The sequence below is a fragment of the Lutra lutra genome, chromosome 1 (assembly GCF_902655055.1).
Source record: "Lutra lutra chromosome 1, mLutLut1.2, whole genome shotgun sequence".
Taxonomy (NCBI): Eukaryota; Metazoa; Chordata; class Mammalia; order Carnivora; family Mustelidae; genus Lutra; species Lutra lutra.
Genome location: NC_062278.1, coordinates 123299007 through 123322064, shown reverse-complemented (window position 1 = coordinate 123322064; position 23058 = coordinate 123299007). Strand labels below are relative to the sequence as shown.

General features: G+C 41.2%; 1 protein-coding gene across 1 annotated transcript in view; it reads right to left on the bottom strand.

The window, feature by feature from the left end:
• The window catches only part of HSPBAP1 (HSPB1 associated protein 1), a 65193-nt gene that overhangs the window by 6000 nt on the left and 36135 nt on the right, over positions 1-23058 (bottom strand). Inside the window, exons 4-6 of the mRNA XM_047735280.1 lie at positions 12990-13126; positions 8488-8659; positions 5051-5134 (exon numbers count right to left, since the gene is read on the bottom strand). Coding sequence (XP_047591236.1) covers positions 5051-5134; positions 8488-8659; positions 12990-13126 — 393 coding nt within the window. The remainder of the gene's footprint in view (positions 1-5050; positions 5135-8487; positions 8660-12989; positions 13127-23058) is intronic.

Below are 23058 nucleotides of genomic sequence, written 5' to 3'. Positions count from 1 at the left end.
TTTTTTTAAAGAAATGTCCAAATCCAGTGTGAAGAAAACTTTAAAACACTCCTGGAACAAAGACAACTAGACTTGGACAAAAAGAAAGGTATCTCATTACTGGTTAGGACAATTCAACACCATACAGCTCATATTAAACTTAATATAAATGGAATAAAAATATCAATTGTTTTTTCTCTGAAGGTGGATGTATTGATTCTAAAGATCATACCAAAAAAAAAAAAAAATCAAGGAGAGCCAGGAAAACACTGCAAAAAAAAAGGTTTCTTGCCCTACAGATACTAAAAACATCCTATAAGACCCCTCTAAGTTAAAAAGGATAGAAGTGTTGAACCAATGTGAAGAAAGGCCAGTGGAAGAAACAGACCCAAGTACACAGAGATATCTGGTATATGATTAAGGTAATATTTCAAATCATCACAGAAAAGACAGACTTTAAAATAAATGATGTCCCTGACAATTCTATTGTCATTTGGTAAAAAATAATAGATCTCAACCTTACACATATACTAGCAAAAACCTTGAAATGGATGAGAGACCCAAATGTAAAAAAATGAAACAATCCAAACTAAAAGAAAGCATTGGTGAATTCCTTTACGACCTGGAAGAGGGAAAGGTTTTTTCCAGCTATGATTCAAAAATCAGAAGCAAAAAAGTTCAACAGTACATCCTGTCGGTGAGGCTGTGGAGAAAAGAAGCTTCCTTAGATGCTACCGATAGAAAGGCAAAATGGCACAAGCACTGTCAAATTTGGCAAAATTTGGCAAAGGCTAACAAAATTAAAGCTGACTCACTTTTAAGACTCTCCCCAAAGACACTCTTCCAGCAAATATAAAACAACATATGCACAATGTTATTCAGTAGCATTATTTCTAATTATAAAAGACTGGAGGGACGCCTGGGTGGCTCAGTTGGTTAAGCAGCTGCCTTCGGCTCAGGTCATGATCCCAGCGTCCTGGGATCGAGTCCCACATCGGGCTCCTTGCTTGGCGGGGAGCCTGCTTCTCCCTCTGCCTCTGCCTGCCACTCTGTCCGCCTGTGCTCGCTCTCTCTCCCTCTCTCTCTGACAAAAAAAAAAAGACTGGAAAGAACGCAAACATCCATCCACATCGGAACCAGGAAGTGAACAATGGTGCACCCATACAGTGGGATACTACACAGCTGTTGGAAAGAAAGTGAAAATTGCTCCGTACTATGATTCACCAAATTCAGAATAGTATTGTAATGTGAAAAAAGCAGGGTGCAGAACACTAGTTTATTACTTTCTGTGTAAGAAAGGAGAGGAAATATGAGTATGTGTGAATAAGCACATGAAACATTAAAAAGTTTCTATTCTTATTCACATATAAAGTCATACATGAATATATTTATTCATTTACTTAATTATTTACCTATATGTTTACAAAGAAGACACACTAGAATGATGAACTAAAAGAATAGAAACGAGGCCCTGTGGTGGGGGGTAGTGGGGAGAGAGGGATGGAGTGGAGGGGACAGAGATGAAGAGAAAACTTCTCTATATAAAGGAGACTTTTAATATCATTTTAACAATTTAATGTTTTACATATTCAAAATATTAAATGAAGTCAAATTATGAAAAAAAGTAAATCCTAATGCTGAAAACAAAATGAAACAAACAAACCGACCTAAAATTAGTAACATAGCCACAAGTGAAAAGAATCCCTTCACAATGAATTCTGAACGCAGTACTTTGTAGCCCCTTAGTGGGATATGGTCTAATGATAAAAAGGATTAAAAAGAAATCCTAAATTTTATTTGCAAGTTTTATTATTAGTAATAATAATATTGGAATTTTGAAATTGTAAATGTAACATCTTAAAAAATATATGGGTGGACAAATGTTTATAGCAGCAATGTCCACAATAGCCAAACTATGGAAAGAACCTAGATGTCCATCAACAGATGAATGGATAAAGAAGATGTGGTATACATACATACATATATATATATATATATATATAATAGAATACTATGCAGCCATCAAAAGAAATGAAATCTTGCCATTTGCGACAACGTGGATGGAACTAGAGGGTTATTATGCTTAGTGAAATAAGTCAATCGGAGAAAGACAACTATCATATGATCTCCCTGATATGAGGAAGCTGAGAGGCAACGTGGGGGGTTTGGGGGGTAGGAAGGGAATAAATGAAACAAGATGGGACTGGGAGGGAGACAAACCATAAGACTCTTAATCTCACAAAACAAACTGAGGGTTGCCAGGAGTAGGGGGCTAGGGAGAGGGTGGTTGGATTATGGACACTGGGGAAGGTATGTGCTATGGTGAGTGCTGTGAAGTGTGCAAACCTTGCGATTCACAGACCTGTACCCCTGGGGCTAATAACACATTATAGTTAATAAAAAATTTAAAAATTAAAAATTAAAAAGGAAAAAATATATATGGGTGGGGCACCTGGGTGGATCAGTTGGTTAAGCATTCAACTCTTGATTTCAGCTCAGGTCATGTTCTCAGGGTTATGAAACTGAGCCCCATGACAGGTTCTGTACTGGGCATGGAGCCTGCTTACGATTCTCTCTCACTCTCTGCCCTCCCATCCAAGGGGGGCGGTATATATATATATATATTTTTTTTATATTATATATTTATATATATATTTATATGTGTGTGTGTGTATATATATATATACATAAATATGTATCAAATAAGTAGATGTTAACTGTTAGGACTGATCTTGATTTTCAGTGTAAGAGAAGAGATAAAAATACAGAAACAAACAAGAAAAAATCTATATTAACCTTAAATTAGAATTATAAGTATACCCATATCTATCTATCTATCTATCTATCTATCTATCTATATCACATTCTGGTTTTATTATTTAAAGGTCTAGAAACAGCAACATGCCAATAGCAATGAACAACAGCTTTAGAGCCCCAATCTCAGTTTCTAAATACCATTCCCCACTAAAAGGAACCATGACCACTTGGAGAAATTATCAGCTTCCAAGTTGGAGGCAGGGAAAGTCCAAGGCAATCCTGGGGTATCCTCTTGTACCAGAGAGCAAGGATACATTCCAAGACAAATGATGACGTATCAAAAGGGCACAGGCCCGCTTGGAGGAGTTTACCAAAAACACAGAAGAGAATCAAATTCAGAATGACCTTGGCAAGCTGGAATGCTCACCCCAAAGAACACAGTACAAGCTGAGGGAGGGGAGTGTGAAGCGTGGGATGTGGGTTTACAGAACCAGCTTTAACAGCTTCACGAAGGAGGGCAACCTGACACGGGAGCTGACTGGGTGGAAAAAAGCAGGGATACTCTCGAGCCGAGTATGAACCCAAAGCGAGGTCAGATTCCTAAAAAAGCTACTGCAATATTATAAGCAGCAAAAAGAAATTGAGGATCTAAGTCATGCGAGGGAGAAACCTTTATTCCATGAACTGAGGCCTCCTGATATTTATACATTAAGGGGGCTGCTCTTGGCATAATAGTTCTTCCTCTTCATAGTAGTTTCCGTTTTTAAACACTGCTCATGTGGCAGGCACTGGATTAGATGCCTCTGGAGTGCGGAATCCCTGTTCCGCAGGTGCAGAGACCTAGGCTAGATGAGATGAACTGATCATCCAGGTTACACAGCTAACAAAGGCAGACCTATAACTTAAACCTGCATTTAGTTTTGAAGTCTATGATCAAAATGGTGAAAAGTCTGAAAAAATTTTTAAGAAGTCATATAAAAAACATCATTAAAGAAACTGAAGGTTTTGGGGCACCTGGGTGGCTCAGGGGGTTAAGCCTCTGCCTTCGGCTCGGGTCATGGTCTCAGGATCCTGGGATCAAGCCCTGAATTGGGCTCTCTGCTCAACAGGGAGCCTGCTTCTCCCTCTCTCTGCCTGCTGCTCTGCCTACTTGTGATCTCTCTCTCTGTTAAAACAAAACAAAACAAAACAAAAAAAACAAAACAGAGGTTTTGAGTCTTGGAAAGAAAAGTTTAAAAGGACACATGGCAGGTATCATCAAATATTAAAAAAAAAATTCTGTATAGTTTCAGAAATAATGAGTATAGTTACAAGCAGGCAGGTGATTCTAACAATGAAAAGAGCCACCTTGAGAAGTGAAGTACTGTCAGGACTACTGTAGACGTGACTTTGGACTAGGACTGGACTGTATCTTGACATTTGCTCCGACTATAATTCAGCATGCTACCAGCAGCTAAGTAACTAACCAGCTGAGTCCACTGATCTCCCGCCACACGGCTCATCTAACCCACAAAGGCCACACCTCTTCTCTAAGCCCAGACAGTGCAGCTTCCTGTCACAGTCTCCCTGAGGCTCCACCTATGCCAAAGCCCTCCCCAGTCCCATGGATAAGGAGAGCCCGAGGGGAGGAGGCAGCAGCCACACGGAGAAGAGAGATGCAATCAGGATTTGGGTACAGGACAGTAAGATGCCACCGAAGCCTCTGCCATCAAAACCTCTGGTTAAAGAGGCACAGGTGCAGAGAAAGCCTTGGTTCAGCCTCACTGGGCAGCCATGTTAATTGTCAAGTAGAGCAGGGTTACACAAAGTGTATTGTACGGAAAAGGCCTCCTTCATTTCCCAGCAGAAATGAAACAATAAAATCCTAGCATTCAAAGACTCTTCTATGAGAAAAGGCAGAAGCCAGGACTGAGAATTGTGCAATTAGTAACAAAGGCCCTGAGCCAAGAAGCAGTTATCTCCAGCCCATCTGATGTGGACAGAACCAGCAATGTGGGACAGACACGGCAAATCCGGACAGCCCCACACCGCTCTCCTAATACCATCAGCTAAAGGAGAAGACTGCACACCAGCATAAGGGCCCACTATGCGCCCTTAAAAGAAAGAGATTAATGCATCACTGAAAACCCTAATTCCGACCTAAATACCCACTAACAGAGCACTGAATACATAAATTGTAGCATATCAAACCAAAGTAGTATTGGAGTGTTGGTTAAATTTAATCACTAAGTTTTATAGATAGGCTGTGTGTGTGTATATATATATATATATCGTAAAAGCAGGGATTACATTTATTTAAAAAAAAAAAAAGTACCAGCTCAATCCATGAGTTTATACTGACAGTGACAGGATCAATGGATTCTACATAATGCCACCAGTGTCTGGGAACAAACAGAACCTGAAAAGCAAACAAACAAAAAGTAAGTTAGCACAAGAACAGCACATTTTGTTTTAATGTCAGAATCAGACCCTAATCGACAACGCTAGGAATACATATGAATTCATAGCAATATTTCTGTTGGAAAGGGAAATAAGGAAAAAAAGCCCACAACCCCTTTCTTTTTTTAACCAGCAAGTTCATGTGTTCCACAAAGGATGTTATTGCCAGCTTCCCCAACTTCTACTCTCCTTAATCCTGGGCCTGCACTGTCTGCATCTAAATCTTAGTAAAGGACACAGATTCTAATTTTTCTGCCTTTCCACTGCAAAACAGTTGCATGCATTCTGAGAAAGGCTATAGGGGAAACCAGAGGAAGTAGTTCCTGTCTTCTCACAGTGTAAAATCTAGCCACTAAAGAAACAACACGTAGAAAGGGGGCACTAGGTAGATGACTCAAAGGAGCCAACGCTGGTGCCAGGGAGCCTCAGAAGTGGGAGACATCAGCATGAACCACGGACGGCAGGGGCAGCCTGGTGTGCATGAAGTGTGGTCTGAACCAGGGTTAGGGGATGATGTAGAGACAGCAAAGAATGAGGACACGCCAGAAAGGAGAGGTAGTGCCAGCAAGGGACGTGGGACTGCTGAGGGAGAGCAAGTAGGTCGGTCTTACTGTGGCAGACAGGGCAATGGGAGATAAGTTGAGAGGGTTAGTTTAGGGCCAGAGGAGGGCCCTGAATTCAGAATAAAGAATCTCCATTTTATTCTGTAAGTATTAAGGAACTGCTAAGAAATTTTTTGGGGGACAGGGTGCAGAGGGAGAGAGAGGATCCTTTTTTTTTTTTTTTAAAGATTTTATTTATTTATTTGACAGACAGAGATCACAAGTAGGCAGAGAGACAGGCAGAGAGAGAGGTGGAGGCAGGCTCCCTTCGGAGCAGAGAGCCCAATGCGGGGCTTGATCCCAAGACTCTGGGATCATGACGTGAGCCGAAGGCAGAGGCTTAATCCACTGAGCCACCCAGGTGCCCCGAGAGAGAGAATCTTAAGCAGGCTCCACGCTCAGGATAAAACCTGATATAGGGGGCAATCTCTCGAACCTGAGATCACGACCTGAGCTGAAATCAAGACTCAGCTGCTTAACCGACTGAATGACCCAGGTGCCTCACTAAGAAATTTTTAGTAGGGGGATAGTTAAAATAGCAGTATCACGGGAGAGTCTGGGAAGGACAGGAGATTCTTACAGTGGCCCAACTAGTAAGTGTTAAGATCTAAACAGGAAGGTATAGAAAACAAAAGCAACAGCCAGAGTCAAGAAGGACTGCATTTGTCCAGACTCAGAATGAGATTAGTACCCATGGAAGTTTGAGCAGAGCAGACAGGCTGATCCAAGGCTTTGGGGCTTCAGATTTGGAAAATGGGTGGCACTTGCTTTGAGCAAGGTGAAGCTAGGAGATAGGAAGAGAGCACCTTTTAGGAGAACAGAGCTCTAAGAAGGCCACTGCACTTAAGTCATTAGGAGTTCATGTATGTTTCGTCTGATAAGACAGTGGTAAGAGACGGATCCAGTTGTCGGTAGATTAAAGAACAAGCAGGATGTAAGGAACACTGATACCACAGACAGAACCACGCGTTCAAATCTGGCTATTAAAATAAAAGAAAAAATGAATTACCAGGCATGTCACATCCACCAGAATGGCTATGATAATAACAGGAATAATGGAAAAGAACAAGTGTTGGTGAGGAGGTGAAGAAATCAGAGCCTTCACACATTACTTGGTGGGAATGTAAAATGGTGTAGCTGCCATGGAAAACAGCTGGGCAATTCCTCAAAATGTTACCACAGGACCCAGCAATTTCGCTCCAAGGTATATAACCAAGGGAGCTGAAAATACACCTTTACCCAAAAACTGGTTTTCCAATGTCTACAGCAACATTCTTCATAATAGCTAAAAAGTAGAAACAACTCAAATGTCTATCAACAGATGAATGGATAAGCAAAAATGTATGTGTAACAACGTAATATGTTCATCCATAAGAAGGAATGAAGTACTGATAATATTCTGTAGGATTATATTATGTGAAAGAAGGCGGATAGAGAAGGCCACTTGTATAACTGCATGTAAGTGAAATGTCCAGATTAGTTAAATCTATTGAGATATAAAATAGAGGAGGGGTTGTCAGAGGCTGGGGGACAGGTGCCTGGGGAGCAACAGCTAATAGGCTGAAGCAAGTTGCTCAAGTCAAATGATTTGAGTTGGAGTAGTCACACGGGAAGGGAGCCAGAAAAGGGCCAGGGAGAAGGGGGTAAAGGAAAATAGGCAGGGAATAATTGAGGGAATAAAATCTCCTTAAGAGACTAAGAAAACCCTTCATGTCATTAATAAAATATCAGACAGCAAATGCCAATGTTGTAGAGGTGGTTTTCCCTACTGGACAGCAGCACTAAGAACAAGATCTTTGGAAATGTTTCAGACACAGTCCTTTATAAAAGGACCACCCATGCTTGCTTAAAGCAAATCAATCTCAGTTCATTCTGCCTTTGTTGTCTCACCACCTGGATGCATTCCCAACTGCATTTTATGTGTCTGGGTTCTGGTATAGCTGAAAAGATAGTAACTGTGAATAGACGTTCCAGGGGTGTTCAAGTACCCATGCCTTGACACTTTCTCTTAACCTTGTTAAAAATGACTGTGAAAGGGGGCGCCTGGGTGGCTCAGTGGGTTAAGCCGCTGCCTTCGGCTCAGGTCATGATCTTAGGGTCCTGGGATCGAGTCCCGCGTCGGGCTCTCTGCTCAACAGGGAGCCTGCTTCCCTCTCTCTCTCTCTCTCTGCCTGCCTCTCTGTCTACTTGTGATCTCTCTCTGTCAAATAAATAATAAATAAAATCTTTTTAAAAAAAATGACTGTGAAGGGCGCCTAGGTGGCTCAGGCAGTTAAACGTCTGTCTTTGGCTCAGGTCATGATTTCAGGGTCCTGGGATCAGGCCGTGTCTGGGATTCCCTGTTCAGGGGGGAGTCTTGTCTCCTATCCCTGGCCGCACCCTGCCACTGGCTCATGCTCTTTCTAGCACTCTCTTTCAAATAAATAAATAAAATCTTAAAAAAAAACAAAACAAAACAGATTGTGAGTCCTTGTTTTCCTCCAAAGTCATTCTCCTCTTCACCAGTAGAAAGAGCTATATTCCCTCTTCCCATAGTTCCATGACCTGTGAAGCTGAGAAGTTGTGTCCGAAGCCTTCTAACAGCAGAGAGCAGCAGGGAAGAAAATCATTTCCATTTATGTTGGTGGGAGGCATATGGTATAAGGACATGAAAGAAGTTCTAGCTGGGGCACGCACTGACAGGCAATCAGTGTTTTAAGGCCCCCATTACCTGTCCTGGGTTTAGTGTAACCATATGTCTTCGAGCTTTGCGGAACTGAGGAAAACGTTTTAAATCAGGATCGACAACATTGATTTTACTGAACACGCTAGATTCTTCATAAGGGATTCTAGTTGGATAAAGGAAAGGAGTGTCTTCAGGAGGAAAGAGATGCCATCTTTTCCTAATTAAAAAAAAAATAAGGTAAGAGTTAGTACTCTGAACTTGAGACAAAACATCTAAGAAGGCAGGAGCTAAGTCTCCATTTTCATTCAGTCCATAAAGGAATACAGGGAAAATCTCAGGGGTCACTTGGCCCATCTCTCAGTAGCAGAATCTGCTAGGCAGACACCCAGTGGAGATAAGGCGGCAGCCAGTGGGTTATCTCTTAACACCCTGAGGCAACCGTATTGCTGGGCAGGATATGGTTTGTAAGATCATTTTTTAAAAAACGTTATTTTAGTTAAATTCAATTAGTTAACATATAGTGTATCATTAGTTTCTAATGTAGAGTACAGCTATGCATCTGTTGTGTATAATGCCAGTGCTCCTTAATGTCCATCACCCAGTTACCCCATCGCTGCACCCATCCCTCCACTCCAGCAACCCTCAGTTTGTTTCCTATGGTTAAGGGTCTCTTACAGTTTGTCTCCCCTCTCTAATTTCATCTTATTTTATTTTTCCCTCCCTTCCCCTATGATCCTGTTTTGCTTCTTGAATTCCTCAAATCAGTGAGATCATATGATAAATGTCTTTCTCTGATTGACTTATTTCACTTAGCATAATACCCTCTAGTTCCATCCACCTTGTTGCAAATGGCAAGATTTCATTTTCTTTGATGGCTGAGTGGTATTTCATTGTATGTACCACATCCTCTTTGTCCTTTCATCTGCCTATGGACATCTGGGCTCTTTCCATAGTTTGGCTTTTGTGGACATTGCTGCCATAAACACTGGGGTGCAGGTGCCCCTTCTGATCATTCTTTCTTATCTCAAATCAAAGTCTACCTCTCATAAGTTGTTTCTGTCCCTGATTCTAGGGCTATCCTGAATGATCCCTTCCTTTCTTTTTTTTTTTTTTTTTTTTTAAAGATTTTATTTATTTATTTGACAGAGAGAGATCACAAGTAGACGGAGAGGCAGGCAGAGAGAGAGAGAGAGAGGGAAGCAGGCTTCTCGCTGAGCAGAGAGCCCGATGCGGGACTCGATCCCAGGACCCTGAGATCATGACCCGAGCCGAAGGCAGCGGCTTAACCCACTGAGCCACCCAGGCGCCCCAATCCCTTCCTTTCAAATATCTGTGTTCTTATCTTCTGCAGAGCAGCTGCCCATACTGCTAGCTACCAAAGAGTTTCCAGACTCTTCTCCCAGTTTGGATTGTAAATTCCTTAAGTCAAACTTGTGTTAAGTTAATCCACAAGGAAGAAAGAGGCCCAAATGATGCCACCCAACTAAAAAGTGGTAAAATATTAGAATTTTCAAAAAGAGAAAACTATAAAATGTTTCAGTACTTAAAATTTTTTGAAAACTTGAGGTGGATAAATCTTAAATCACAAGACACCAGACACATCCATACTTTAAGTCAACAGAGAGGGGACATCTGAGGCAAGGAAGGGGAAGTGTGAAAAAGGAAGACACACAGACAAAAATACACAGCTGGGGAAGTAGAGAGAGAGAGAAAGAGAAAGAGAGAGGGAGACAGGGAGGGGAACGGGGCAGGGAAAGGGAGAGGGAGAGATCTAGGTCTGAGGAAAGGCTTAAAGCTCTCTCGTGACCCCTTGCAGTCACAGTGGGACCACTGTGTGCCTTTCAGTTGGCTGCTATTTTCAAACGAAGAAGTAGACACTAAAGTCTTACTTTGCCTTACAGATAACGCTGCTCCATTCCACCATAGTTATGACCAGTTTGGGAGAATTCTTGGCATTTACTATGTTTAGAATGTCAGAGCTGGAAGAACTCTCAAGAGATCATCAGGCTAATTCTACCTCCAAAGTAGTGGGAAAGGGACCCAGTGCTCGTTCACTGTCATTCACTGGACTAGTGTTAGTGGTGGGCCCGGAACTAAGTTGCAGAGCTCCTGACCTCTTCAGATCCCAGCTCCTACCTCTGCCTCATGGCTGTGTTCCTAAAGGAACACATGATAGATGTGAAGATAACAATCGCATACAATTTGTTTTGCTCCACTTAAAATATAATATACAGTCAACCCTTCAACAACAAGGGGTTTGAATTGCATGGGTCCATGTACGTGCAGATGTTTTTTCATAAATACAATACAGTACTGTATTGTATTTCTTATGATTTTCTTAATAACATTTTCTTATCTCTAGCTTACTTTTTCTCTTTTAGGATTTTGTTTATTTGAGAGAGAGAGAGAATAAGTGAGCATGTGAACAAATGGAGGGGCAGAAGGAGAGGGAGAAGAAAGAATCTCAAACAGACTCTGGGCTGAGCACTGAGTCTGATGCAGGGCTGGATTCCATGACCCTGAGACCACGACCTGAGCCAAACCAAGAGTCAGATGCTCAACCGACTAAGCCACCTAGGAGCCTCTCACTTCCTTTATTGTAACAATACAGTATATAATACATATGACATACAGAATATGTGTTAATCGACTATTTATGCTATTGGTAAGGCTTCCAGTCAACAGTAGGCTATTAGTGGTTAAGTTCTTAGGGAGCCAAAATTTATATGCAGATTTTCAACTGTGCGGGGGTCAGTACCCCTAAGCCCCTCATTACTCAAGGGTCAACTGCATATGCATCCTTCTCTTATTAATCAGAAAAGGTGGTCAATCACAAGGTCATCCCCTGATCAAAAAACGTTTCATTGTCCTGCATGCTGAAAAGAGAGTAAGAGGTTATTTGCCTGAAAGTAAACTTCTGACTCCAACCTCCCTTTCCTACCTAACCCCTTTGTTTCCAATGCACAACTTACATTGGACAATTCACAGTGTGCTTTCTCTATACACCACATCCTTTTCTAGGGCTCTGCTCTCCCATGTCTTGACCATTCACCCATCTATCAAAGCCCATCACAAATGGCAGCTCCTCTCTGAAATCTTCCTTAATCTTTCTAGCAGGAACGATCTCTCCTACTTTACAGTCCCACAGCTCTATGAAACCTTCCTCAAGAGTGTGCTCATTCTGCCTTCTATCACACTGCCTGTGGGCTTGCCTGTACTCTAACTATAAACTCCCTCCAGGCAGAGAAGTGTTTTACTCATTCAACTCCATTCCCCCTGTAACACATGGTGCCTACTCCATGAGTATTTACTGAGGAGTTATTTTACTATTCCAGAGCTTATGAGACCAGAAAATATGCTCTATTATAAAGTTAAAATAAAGCTATATTGATTTTATGGCACAGAAAGAACCCAGGTATTTTTTGGTAATGTTTTCCCAACTGAATTTCTTTCCCAATTCAGAACACATGGGAAACAGCTGCTTGTAATGATACCTCTCTTACCAAGTTTAAAGTTCAGACTATCAACTTCCTAAGGGCAAGGACCAGGTACTTGTGGATCACTGCGGCATCCACAACACATTGTGTACCTGAAATGTCCTAGATCCTTTAATAAGGACTTAATGAATCCAGAAGTGGACTGTCTTATACTATTTTATAGTTTTCAAAATACATCACCTACAAAATCTATTCACATACTTATTCACTGTTTCTTTTGGATCCACTCATAATCCTTTTCATGTCTCAAGGGTCTGAGAACTTAGAAATGGCCATTTCTCCTTTTCCCTCTGTACTGTCCTATAAATGTTCCAAAAGGCCAGGAAAGGAGACTCGAGCATCACTAATTGGGAGAAAATAAGCTACACTATAACATTCTGAATAGATCCTCCAACTAGCAGAAATATGTAAATTCTCATGGAAATCCTGGAACCAGGGACTATCAGAAGTATGCCTGACAGATGGAGAACTTACCTAAAGTAATAACATACTGCATTGTGTCAACATGTAGGCACAGACTAAAATTTGGACTTGAAAGGGGCCATAAATATCATCTCATTCAGTGGTTCCCAAACCAGGCCCCCTAGCATCTCCTCAGTGGCCTGAAGGTAGCAGCAAAGCCTCTTTCTTTCAACAAACTGCTCCACTCTTGTTTATTTAGATTTGAAGAAAGGGTCTTCCTGCTTTTAAATAGAATTTTGAAAACTACAAATGCAGACTCTTACATAACAGAGCTAAGCAGACAGCTGTCTAGCTGGACTGAGAGTGGAATCCTGGAGCTCTAGGATCAGGATTCTGAAGGTAATCCTGATCATAATTGAGAGACACATGGAAACCATCATTTGACCTGTTCCCCTTACTTCAAAAGGGAGGAAACTGAACCAGAGGCCAACAGATCAGTCTTGGTCATGAGGCAGGCTGACAGGGTGGAGCTGGGACTAAACCTTGGGGTCTACCACCTGTCTGATCCTCATTCCTCTTCCCGTGCAACACACACACACACACACACACACACACACACACACACTCACGCATTCACCTGTGCATTACCTTCCTTGGACCTGGAATACTAAGTTGCAACCATAGGAGTCCAGATGACAGGGTGTATGGGCCCCCATGGAGCCAATCCACAATGTACTTTCCCGTCCATTTCTTCCAGGAAACCCGAAGTCAGACCATATCACATCCTGTTTTGAAAATAAAGTTACAGTCCATCAAGAACCAACTAAATGTGCTATATGGTAGTGTTACACATTTGTACTTGCACATTTGGTTTTTGGCAGTTGGAATACTCTTTTATAGAAAAAGCTATAGACAGAGGAGGTTAGGCTTCCAGAGCAATCCAAGAAATCTTTTAAAGCAATAGATTTAAACCAATAGAAGTACCTCACCATGAGTAGTTTTTCAACAAATACTGACTGTTCTAGAAGCTTGTAATGAATCAGTGAATAAGAAAGACAAATATGTCCAGCCAAGCGAAGCTTACATTTTAGAGGTTGGAGAGAGAAAATAAACAACAGACATAATTATGCCTATATCTAGAGGAAGAATGTTTCACTCAGGCAGCAGGAACAACAGTGCAATGGAAACAGAAGTTTTTTTAAAGACTCTGATGACACAAATAGAATGTTATGTCATGTATCCTAAAAGTTAAAATGTAACTCATTAAGGAGCGCACTTGCATGAGCTTCCAGGGATGTACGGATTTACTAAAGCACTATATATTGTACACTTGAAACTCATATTACACGGTATGTACCTAACTAGAATTTAAATAAAAACTTTAAAAGATGTAAAAAAATAAAAATATAAAAGTTTCTGAAGCTCAACTCAGGAAGCTGGAAAGCCGTACTTTCTCAAAGCAGTGCAGATATTTCTAGGTGTAACTAGTGTATTAACTTTCTACACTCTAGACATTAAGCCTTCTCCTAGGTTAATGGAGTTATTTAAAACTATAGATGCTGGAACCTCATTTCACACCTACTAAACCAGAGCCTCCAGGTAGGGTCTGCATATCTTTTGAAATAAATATCCATACGGGGAGGAGTCAAGATGGCGGAGAAGTAGCAGGCTGAGACTACTTCGGGTAGCGGGAGATCAGCTAAATAGCTTATCTAAAGATTGCAAACACCTACAAATCCAACGGGAGATTGAAGAGAAGAAGAACAGCAATTCCAGAAACAGAAAATCAACCACTTTCTGCAAGGTAGGACTGGCGGAAAAGTGAATCCAAAGCGACGGGAAGATAGACCGCGGGGGGAGGGGCCGGCTCCCGGCGAGCGGCGGAGCAACGGAGCAAAATCAGGACTTTTAAAAGTCTGTTCCGCTGAGGGACATCGCTCCAGAGGCTTAACTGGGGTGAAGCCCAGGCGGGGTCAGCGCGGCCTCAGGTCCCGCAGGGTCGCAGAAGGATCGGGGGTGTCTGAGTGTCGCAGAGCTTACCGGTATTAGAACGGGGAAGCCGGCTACAGAGACAGAGCCGAGGAGTGACTCTCAGCTCGGGGTTGCCTTGAACCGGTCGCAGGCTCGGTCAGCTCGGAGCGCGGCCGGAGGCCAGGGTGACGGGAGTCATTGGGCGCTGTTCTCTGAGGGCGCACTGAGGAGTGGGGCCCCGGGCTCTCGGCTCCTCCAGGCGGAGACCAGGAGGCCGCCATCTTCATTCCCGTCCTCCGGAACTCTACGGAAAGCGCTCAGGGAACAAAAGCTCCCGAAAGCAAACCCGAGCGGATTACTCAGCGCGGCCCCGGGTAAGGGTGGTGCAACTCCGCCTGGGGCAAAGACGCTTGAGAATCACTACAACAGGCCCCTCCCCCAGAAGATCAACGGGAAACCCAGCCAGGACCAAGTTCACCTACCCAGGAGTACAGTTTCAATACCAAGGAGAGCAGCGGAATTCCAGAGGAGAAGAAAGCAAAGCACGGAACTCATGGCTTTCTCCCCATGAGTTTTTAGCCTTGCAGTTAATTTAATTTTTTTTTCTTTTTCAATTTTTTTTCTTTTTCTTCTTCTGCTGCTAAATTTTTTTAACTTTTACCGTTTTCTTTTTTAACGTTTTTTAAATAGTTTATCTAATATATATATATTTTTTCCTCTTTTTATATTTTTTCTTTATCGGCTTTCTTTTTTAAAATAGTTTCTTTTTTTTTTTTTCTTTTTGAACCCCTTTTTATCCCCTTTCTCCCCCCTAACAATTCGGGATCTCTTCTGATTTGGCTAAAGCATATTTTCCTGGGGTTGTTGCCACCCTTTTAGTATTTTACTTGCTCCTTCATAAACTCTTATCTGGACAAAATGACAAGGCGGAAAAATTCACAACAAAAAAAAGAACAAGAGGCAGTACCAAAGGCTAGGGACCTAATCAATACAGACATTGGTAATATGTCAGATATAGAGTTCAGAATGACGATTCTCAAGGTTCTAGCCGGGCTTGAAAAAGGCATGGAAGATATTAAAGCAACCCTCTCGGGAGATATAAAAGCCCTTTCTGGAGAAATAAAAGAACTAAAATCTAACCAAGTTGAAATAAAAAAAGCTATTAATGAGGTGCAGTCAAAAATGGAGGCTCTCACTGCTAGGATAAATGAGGCAGAAGAAAGAATTAGTGATATAGAAGACCAAATGACAGAGAATAAAGAAGCTGAGCAAAAGAGGGACAAACAGCTACTGGACCACGAGGGGAGAATTCGAGAGATAAGTGACACCATAAGACGAAACAACATTAGAATAATTGGGATTCCAGAAGAAGAGGAAACAGAGAGGGGAGCAGAAGGTATATTGGAGAGAATTATTGGAGAGAATTTCCCCAATATGGCAAAGGGAACAAGCATAAAAATTCAGGAGGTTCAGAGAACCCCCCTCAAAATCAATAAGAATAGGTCCATACCCCGTCACCTAATAGTAAAATTTACAAGTCTTAGTGACAAAGAAAAGATCCTGAAAGCAGCCCGGGAAAAGAAGTCTGTAACATACAATGGTAAAAATATTAGATTGGCAGCAGACTTATCCACAGAGCCCTGGCAGGCCAGAAAGAGCTGGCATGATATATTCAGAGTACTAAATGAGAAAAACATGCAGCCAAGAATACTATATCCAGCTAGGCTATCATTGAAAATAGAAGGAGAGATTAAAAGCTTCCAGGACAAACAAAAACTGAAAGAGTTTGCAAATACCAAACCAGCTCTACAGGAAATATTGAAAGGGGTCCTCTAAGCAAAGAGAGACCCTCAAAGTAGTAGATCAGAAAGAAACAGAGACAATATACAATAACAGTCACCTTACAGGCAATACAATGGCACTAAATTCATATCTCTCAATACTTACCCTGAATGTTAATGGGCTAAATGCCCCAATCAAAAGACACAGGGTATCAGAATGGATAAAAAAACAAAACCCATCTATATGTTGCCTACAAGAAACTCATCTTAAACCCGAAGACACCTCCAGGTTTAAAGTGAGGGGGTGGAAAAGAATTTACCATGCTAATGGACATCAGAAGAAAGCAGGAGTGACAATCCTTATATCAGATCAATTAGATTTTAAGCCAAAGACTATAATAAGAGATGAGGAAGGACACTATATCATACTCAAAGGAACTGTCCAACAAGATGATCTAACAATTTTAAATATCTATGCCCCTAACGTGGGAGCAGCCAACTATATAAACCAATTAATAACAAAATCAAAGAAACACATCGACAAGAATACAATAATAGTAGGGGATTTTAACACTCCCCTCACTGAAATGGACAGATCATCCAAGCAAAAGATCAACAAGGAAATCAAGGCCTTAAATGACACACTGGACCAGATGGACATCACAGATATATTCAGAACATTTCATCCCAAAGCAACAGAATACACATTCTTCTCTAGTGCACATGGAACATTCTCCAGAATAGATCACATTCTTGGTCCTAAATCAAGTCTCAACCGGTATCAAAAGATTGTGATCATTCCCTGCATATTTTCAGACCACAATGCTCTAAAGCTAGAACTCAATCACAAGAGGAAATTTGGAAAGAACCCAAATACATGGAGACTAAACAGCATCTTTCTAAAGAATGAATGGGTCAACCAGGAAATTAAAGAAGAATTGAAAAAATTTATGGAAACAAATGATAATGAAAACACAACGGTTCAGAATCTGTGGGACACAACAAAGGCAGTCCTGAGAGGAAAATATATAGCGGTACAAGCCTTTCTCAAGAAACAAGAAAGGTCTCAGGTACACAACCTAACCCTACACCTAAAGGAGCTGGAGAAAGAACAAGAAAGAAACCCTAAACCCAGCAGGAGAAGAGAAATCATAAAGATTAGAGCAGAAATCAATGAAATAGAAACCAAAAAAACAATAGAACAAATCAACGAGACTAGGAGCTGGTTCTTTGAAAGAATTAATAAGATTGATAAACCCCTGGCCAGACTTATCAAAAAGAAAAGAGAGAGGACCCAAATAAATAAAATCATGAATGAAAGAGGAGAGATCACAACGAACACCAAAGAAATACAGACAATTATAAGAACATACTATGAGCAACTCTATGCCAACAAATTTGACAATCTGGAAGAAATGGATGCATTCCTAGAGACATATAAACTACCACAACTGAACCAGGAAGAAATAGAAAGCCTGAACAGACCCATAACCAGTAAGGAGATTGAAACAGTCATCAAAAATCTCCAAACAAACAAAAGCCCAGGGCCAGACGGCTTCCCGGGGGAATTCTACCAAACATTTAAAGAAGAACTAATTCCTATTCTCCTGAAACTGTTCCAAAAAATAGAAATAGAAGGAAAACTTCCAAACTCATTTTATGAGGCCAGCATCACCTTGATCCCAAAACCAGACAAGGATCCCAACAAAAAACAGAACTACAGACCAATATCCTTGATGAATACAGATGCAAAAATTCTCGCCAAAATACTAGCCAATAGGATTCAACAGTACATTAAAAGGATTATTCACCACGACCAAGTGGGATTTATTCCAGGGCTGCAAGGTTGGTTCAACATCCGCAAATCAATCAATGTGATACAACACATTAATAAAAGAAAGAACAAGAACCATATGATACTCTCCATAGATGCTGAAAAAGCATTTGACAAAGTACAGCATCCCTTCCTGATCAAAACTCTTCAAAGTGTAGGGATAGACGGCACATACCTCAATATTATCAAAGCCATCTATGAAAAACCCACCGCAAATATCATTCTCAATGGAGAAAAACTGAAAGCTTTTCCGCTAAGGTCAGGAACACGGCAGGGATGTCCGTTATCACCACTGCTATTCAACATAGTACTAGAAGTCCTAGCTTCAGCAATCAGACAACAAAAGGAAATTAAAGGTATCCAAATCGGCAAAGAAGAAGTCAAACTATCACTCTTTGCAGATGATATGATACTATATGTGGAAAACCCAAAAGACTCCACTCCAAAACTGCTAGAACTTGTACAGGAATTCAGTAAAGTGTCAGGATATAAAATCAATGCACAGAAATCAGTTGCATTTCTCTACACCAACAAGACAGAAGAAAGAGAAATTAAGGAGTCCATCCCATTTACAATTGCACCCAAAACTATAAGATACCTAGGAATAAACCTAACCAAAGAGACTAAGAATCTATACTCAGAAAACTATAAAGTACTCATGAAAGAAGTTGAGGAAGACACAAAGAAATGGAAAAATGTTCCATGCTCCTGGATTGGAAGAATAAATATTGTGAGAATGTCTATGCTACCTAAAGCAATCTACACATTTAATGCAATTCCTATCAAAGTACCATCCATTTTTTTCAAAGAAATGGAACAAATAATCCTAAAATTTATATGGAACCAGAAAAGACCTTGAATAGCCAAAGGAATATTGAAAAAGAAAGCCAAAGTTGGTGGTATCACAATTCCGGACTTCAAGCTCTATTACAAAGCTGTCATCATCAAGACAGCATGGTACTGGCACAAAAACAGACACATAGATCAATGGAACAGAATAGAGAGCCCAGAAATGGACCCTCAACTCTATGGTCAACTCATCTTCGACAAAGCAGGAAAGAATGTCCAATGGAAAAAAGACAGCCTCTTCAATAAATGGTGTTGGGAAAATTGGACAGCCACATGCAGAAAAATGAAACTGGATCATTTCCTTACACCACACACGAAAATAGACTCAAAATGGATGAAGGATCTTTATGTGAGAAAGGAATCCATCAAAATCCTCGAGGAGAACACAGGCAGCAACCTCTTCGACCTCAGCCGCAGCAACATCTTCCTAGGAACATCACCAAAGGCAAGGGAAGCAAGGGCAAAAATGAACTATTGGGATTTTATCAAGATCAAAAGCTTTTGCACAGCAAAGGAAACAGTTAACAAAACCAAAAGACAACTGACAGAATGGGAGAAGATATTTGCAAATGACATATCAGATAAAGGGCTAGTGTCCAAAATCTATAAAGAACTTAGCAAACTCAACACCCAAAGAACAAATAATCCAATCAAGAAATGGGCAGAGGACATGAACAGACATTTCTGCAAAGAAGACATCCAGATGGCCAACAGACACATGAAAAAGTGCTCCATATCACTCGGCATCAAGGAAATACAAATCAAAACCACCATGAGATATCACCTCACACCAGTCAGAATGGCTAAAATTAACAAGTCAGGAAATGACAGATGCTGGCGAGGATGCGGAGAAAGGGGAACCCTCCTACACTGTTGGTGGGAATGCAAGCTGGTGCAACCACTCTGGAAAACAGCATGGAGGTTCCTCAAAATGTTGAAAATAGAACTACCCTATGACCCAGCAATTGCACTGCTGGGTATTTACCCTAAAGATACAAACGTAGTGATCCGAAGGGGCACGTGCACCCGAATGTTTATAGCAGCAATGTCTACAATAGCCAAACTATGGAAAGAACCTAGATGTCCATCTACAGACGAATGGATAAAGAAGATGTGGTATATATACACAATGGAATACTATGCAGCCATCAAAAGAAATGAAATCTTGCCATTTGCGACGACGTGGATGGAACTAGAGGGTATCATGCTTAGCGAAATAAGTCAATCGGAGAAAGACAACTATCATATGATCTCCCTGATATGAGGGAGAGGAGATGCAACATGGGGGGTTGAGGGGGTAGGAGAAGAGTAAATGAAACAAGATGGGATTGGGAGGGAGACAAACCATAAGTGACTCTTAATCTCTCAAAACAAACTGAGGGTTGATGGGGGGAGGGGGTTGGGAGAGGGGGGTGGGGTTATGGATATTGGGGAGGGTATGTACTATGGTGAGTGCTGTGAAGTGTGTAAACCTGGAGATTCGCAGACCTGTACCCCTGGGGATAAAAATATATGTTTATAAAGCTGTAAAAAAAAAAAAAAAAGAAAGAAAGAAAGAAAAAAGAAAGGATGAATACCCAAGTTTTGTAGCAACATGGATGGGACTGGAAGAGATTATGCTGAGTGAAATAAGTCAAGCAGAGAGAGTCAATTATCATATGGTTTCACTTATTTGTGGAGCATAACAAATAGCATGGAGGACAAGGGGAGATGGAGAGAAGGGAGTTGAGGGAAATTGGAAGGGGAGGTGAACCATGAGAGACTATGGACTCTGAAAAACGATCTGAGAATTTTGAAGGGGTGGGGGGTGGGAGGTTGTGGGCACCAGGTGGTGGGTATTGTAGAGGGCACGGATTGCATGGAGCACTGGGTGTGGTGCAAAAATAATGAATACTGTTATGCTGAAAAAATAAAAAATTAAAAAAAAATAAAATGAAATAAATATCCATAGATGACTTTTGCTATGCTCCCCAAAATCATGAACTCCTTAAGTGAAATGAACTTTAAAATAGACAGCACAGTGCTCCCAACTTGGCTCTCCTTATGCCTGGTTCTGTGGACAAATCATGCCCTAGTCAACTACTGACCTATAAATACCATCTAGTCCAACAGTTCTCAAACCTGGATCCTTGGCATCCCCTTAGGGGCCAAGAGGTAGCAGCAAAGCTTCTTGCTTTCAACAAACTGCTCTGTTCTTCTTTAGGTTGGAATAAGGCGCTACCTGGTCGTTTGTGGTTGTTGTTGTTGTTGTTAAGATTTTACTTATTCATTTGAGAGAAAGAGAGACAGAGAGAGATCATGAGCAGAGGGGAGGGGAAGAGCGAGAAGCAGACTCCGTGCTGAGCAAGGAGCCTGATGTGATGCAGGGCTTGATCCCAGGACCCTGAGATCATGACCTGAGCCACCAAGGCGCCCCTATTTGTTTTTTTAAATTGTGAATTTTTCCTATTGAGTTTTAAAAAATAAAACAAAACAAAAAACACTTCCAGTGCAGAACCTGGGCCTAAATGCTGACACTTGTTTTATCAGTATCTTCCATCTACCTCTTCTATTTTTAGAGACAAACCATTAACAGCCCTAGTCAAAGAGAAAGAGGATTTTAGAGGGACATTTAATGGGTGGTTTTGAGGAAGACAAGAAAAAGCATTTTCATTTTTGTTTTGAGTAATGAAAGTAGTGGATGACGGGCATATTACTAATGTCTGTTACAGAGGGGGAGTTCTTACAAGGTCAGTGCTGTTGTAAATGCATTCACATATGACTCCCACACAGCTGCTCCAAGGAGTGGCAAAGATCCTGGCCCTCTTGATAGAGCCCATAAGCTCCGTGCAGGGAGCCCACCTCTGTATTCCCCATGCCTAACATAATACCTGTCTCAGAGTAAGTGCTTAAAACATTTGTTCCTTGGCACAGAAAGAAGAATCTGTTGGCTTATTATGGGTAAATGGTTCTGGTCTTGGTATGATGTTCAGTGTTCAGAATACATAAACTAACACAACACAGGGCTATCTTTCAAATCTAGTAATAGAAGACAGTCCCATAAATCAACTCACATAATGTGGCAAGTGCTCTGACAGAAGTGAGCAGAAGGTGCTCTACAGTCACTAATGAAAGGCTCTTGGTCCAAGCAGGGAATTTAGAAGAGGCTTCCAATTAATTCTGGCCCTTGCTGAACAATCCACAGCGCCTCAGTTTGGAATTTAACTAAAGGTAGCAGAAAGACTTGCAATGTAGAAACCAAAAAAAAAAACAGATATTTGCCTTACCTAAGAAGAGCCTTGTGGAAGTGATTCTTAATCTTAGAGATAAACTCCTTTAGGAAACTAATGAGTGGTAACACGCCTCTCCTCAGAGAAATGCACACATATACACAATTCACATATACTGAGGGAGTCACTTGGAAGACCCTCTGTGAGAAACTCTGCTCTAGAGCACTGCTTTAGAAAGAATCACAGAAGAAGATTTACCTATTGGGGGATAGGGGATATACGAGAAATTGGCAAGAGGCTTTGACTGACAGCAATGACAAAAAAGGAAAAATTATTTGGGAATGATTAGATCAGGGTGACCTAAACTACCTAAAATTCAGCTGCAGATTGGTCGGGAAAACCAAAGGCTGAAAAAAAAGGAAATTTGACAGAAAATAGCATTTAGTGTACCTATTTTGTGCCCCCACTCCCAGACTCTTTAAGAGCTGAGGCTTTTCTGCCAATTGTGTTCAGCTACTTATAGAGTCAAATGTCTGAAATCAAAGTGGGCACAGAAGGAATCTACCTTGAGTCTTGCTGGAAACAGTGAAATGAATAAAGGTGATTGGTGGGGTGATTTACCCTGGAGTCTATTCCCACATCCACCTCAACAGTTGGAAAAGTCTAGAAATCATCTATATCCATAAAATTCTATTTGACACCATCACTGAAAAGAATAATCAAGTGTCTGGTTGACTGTGTTAAAAAGAAAACTGCAGACTAAGGATGGAGTTACTTGCATAAGTGATAGGCCAAGTCACCAAACCAGGGCTTAATATTTAACTGTAGTTGAACCTCTCCCAGAAATGGGGTCTTAAATAGTAAGTCAGGAATTTTCTGGTCAGCACCAATGAGGTAATCCATCACATGGGCCATCTCCACCCCCACCCCCACAGGAAGCTGAGGTAATCTGCTTGATAAAACTCCATGCGCCCTTCCTACTAAGGGAAGGTGTTCTTACCTGAATCAACCCTTTTTTAACCTTTGCTAATAACTTCTTGTCCCACCCTTCTTTCTATAAAAACCTTCCATCT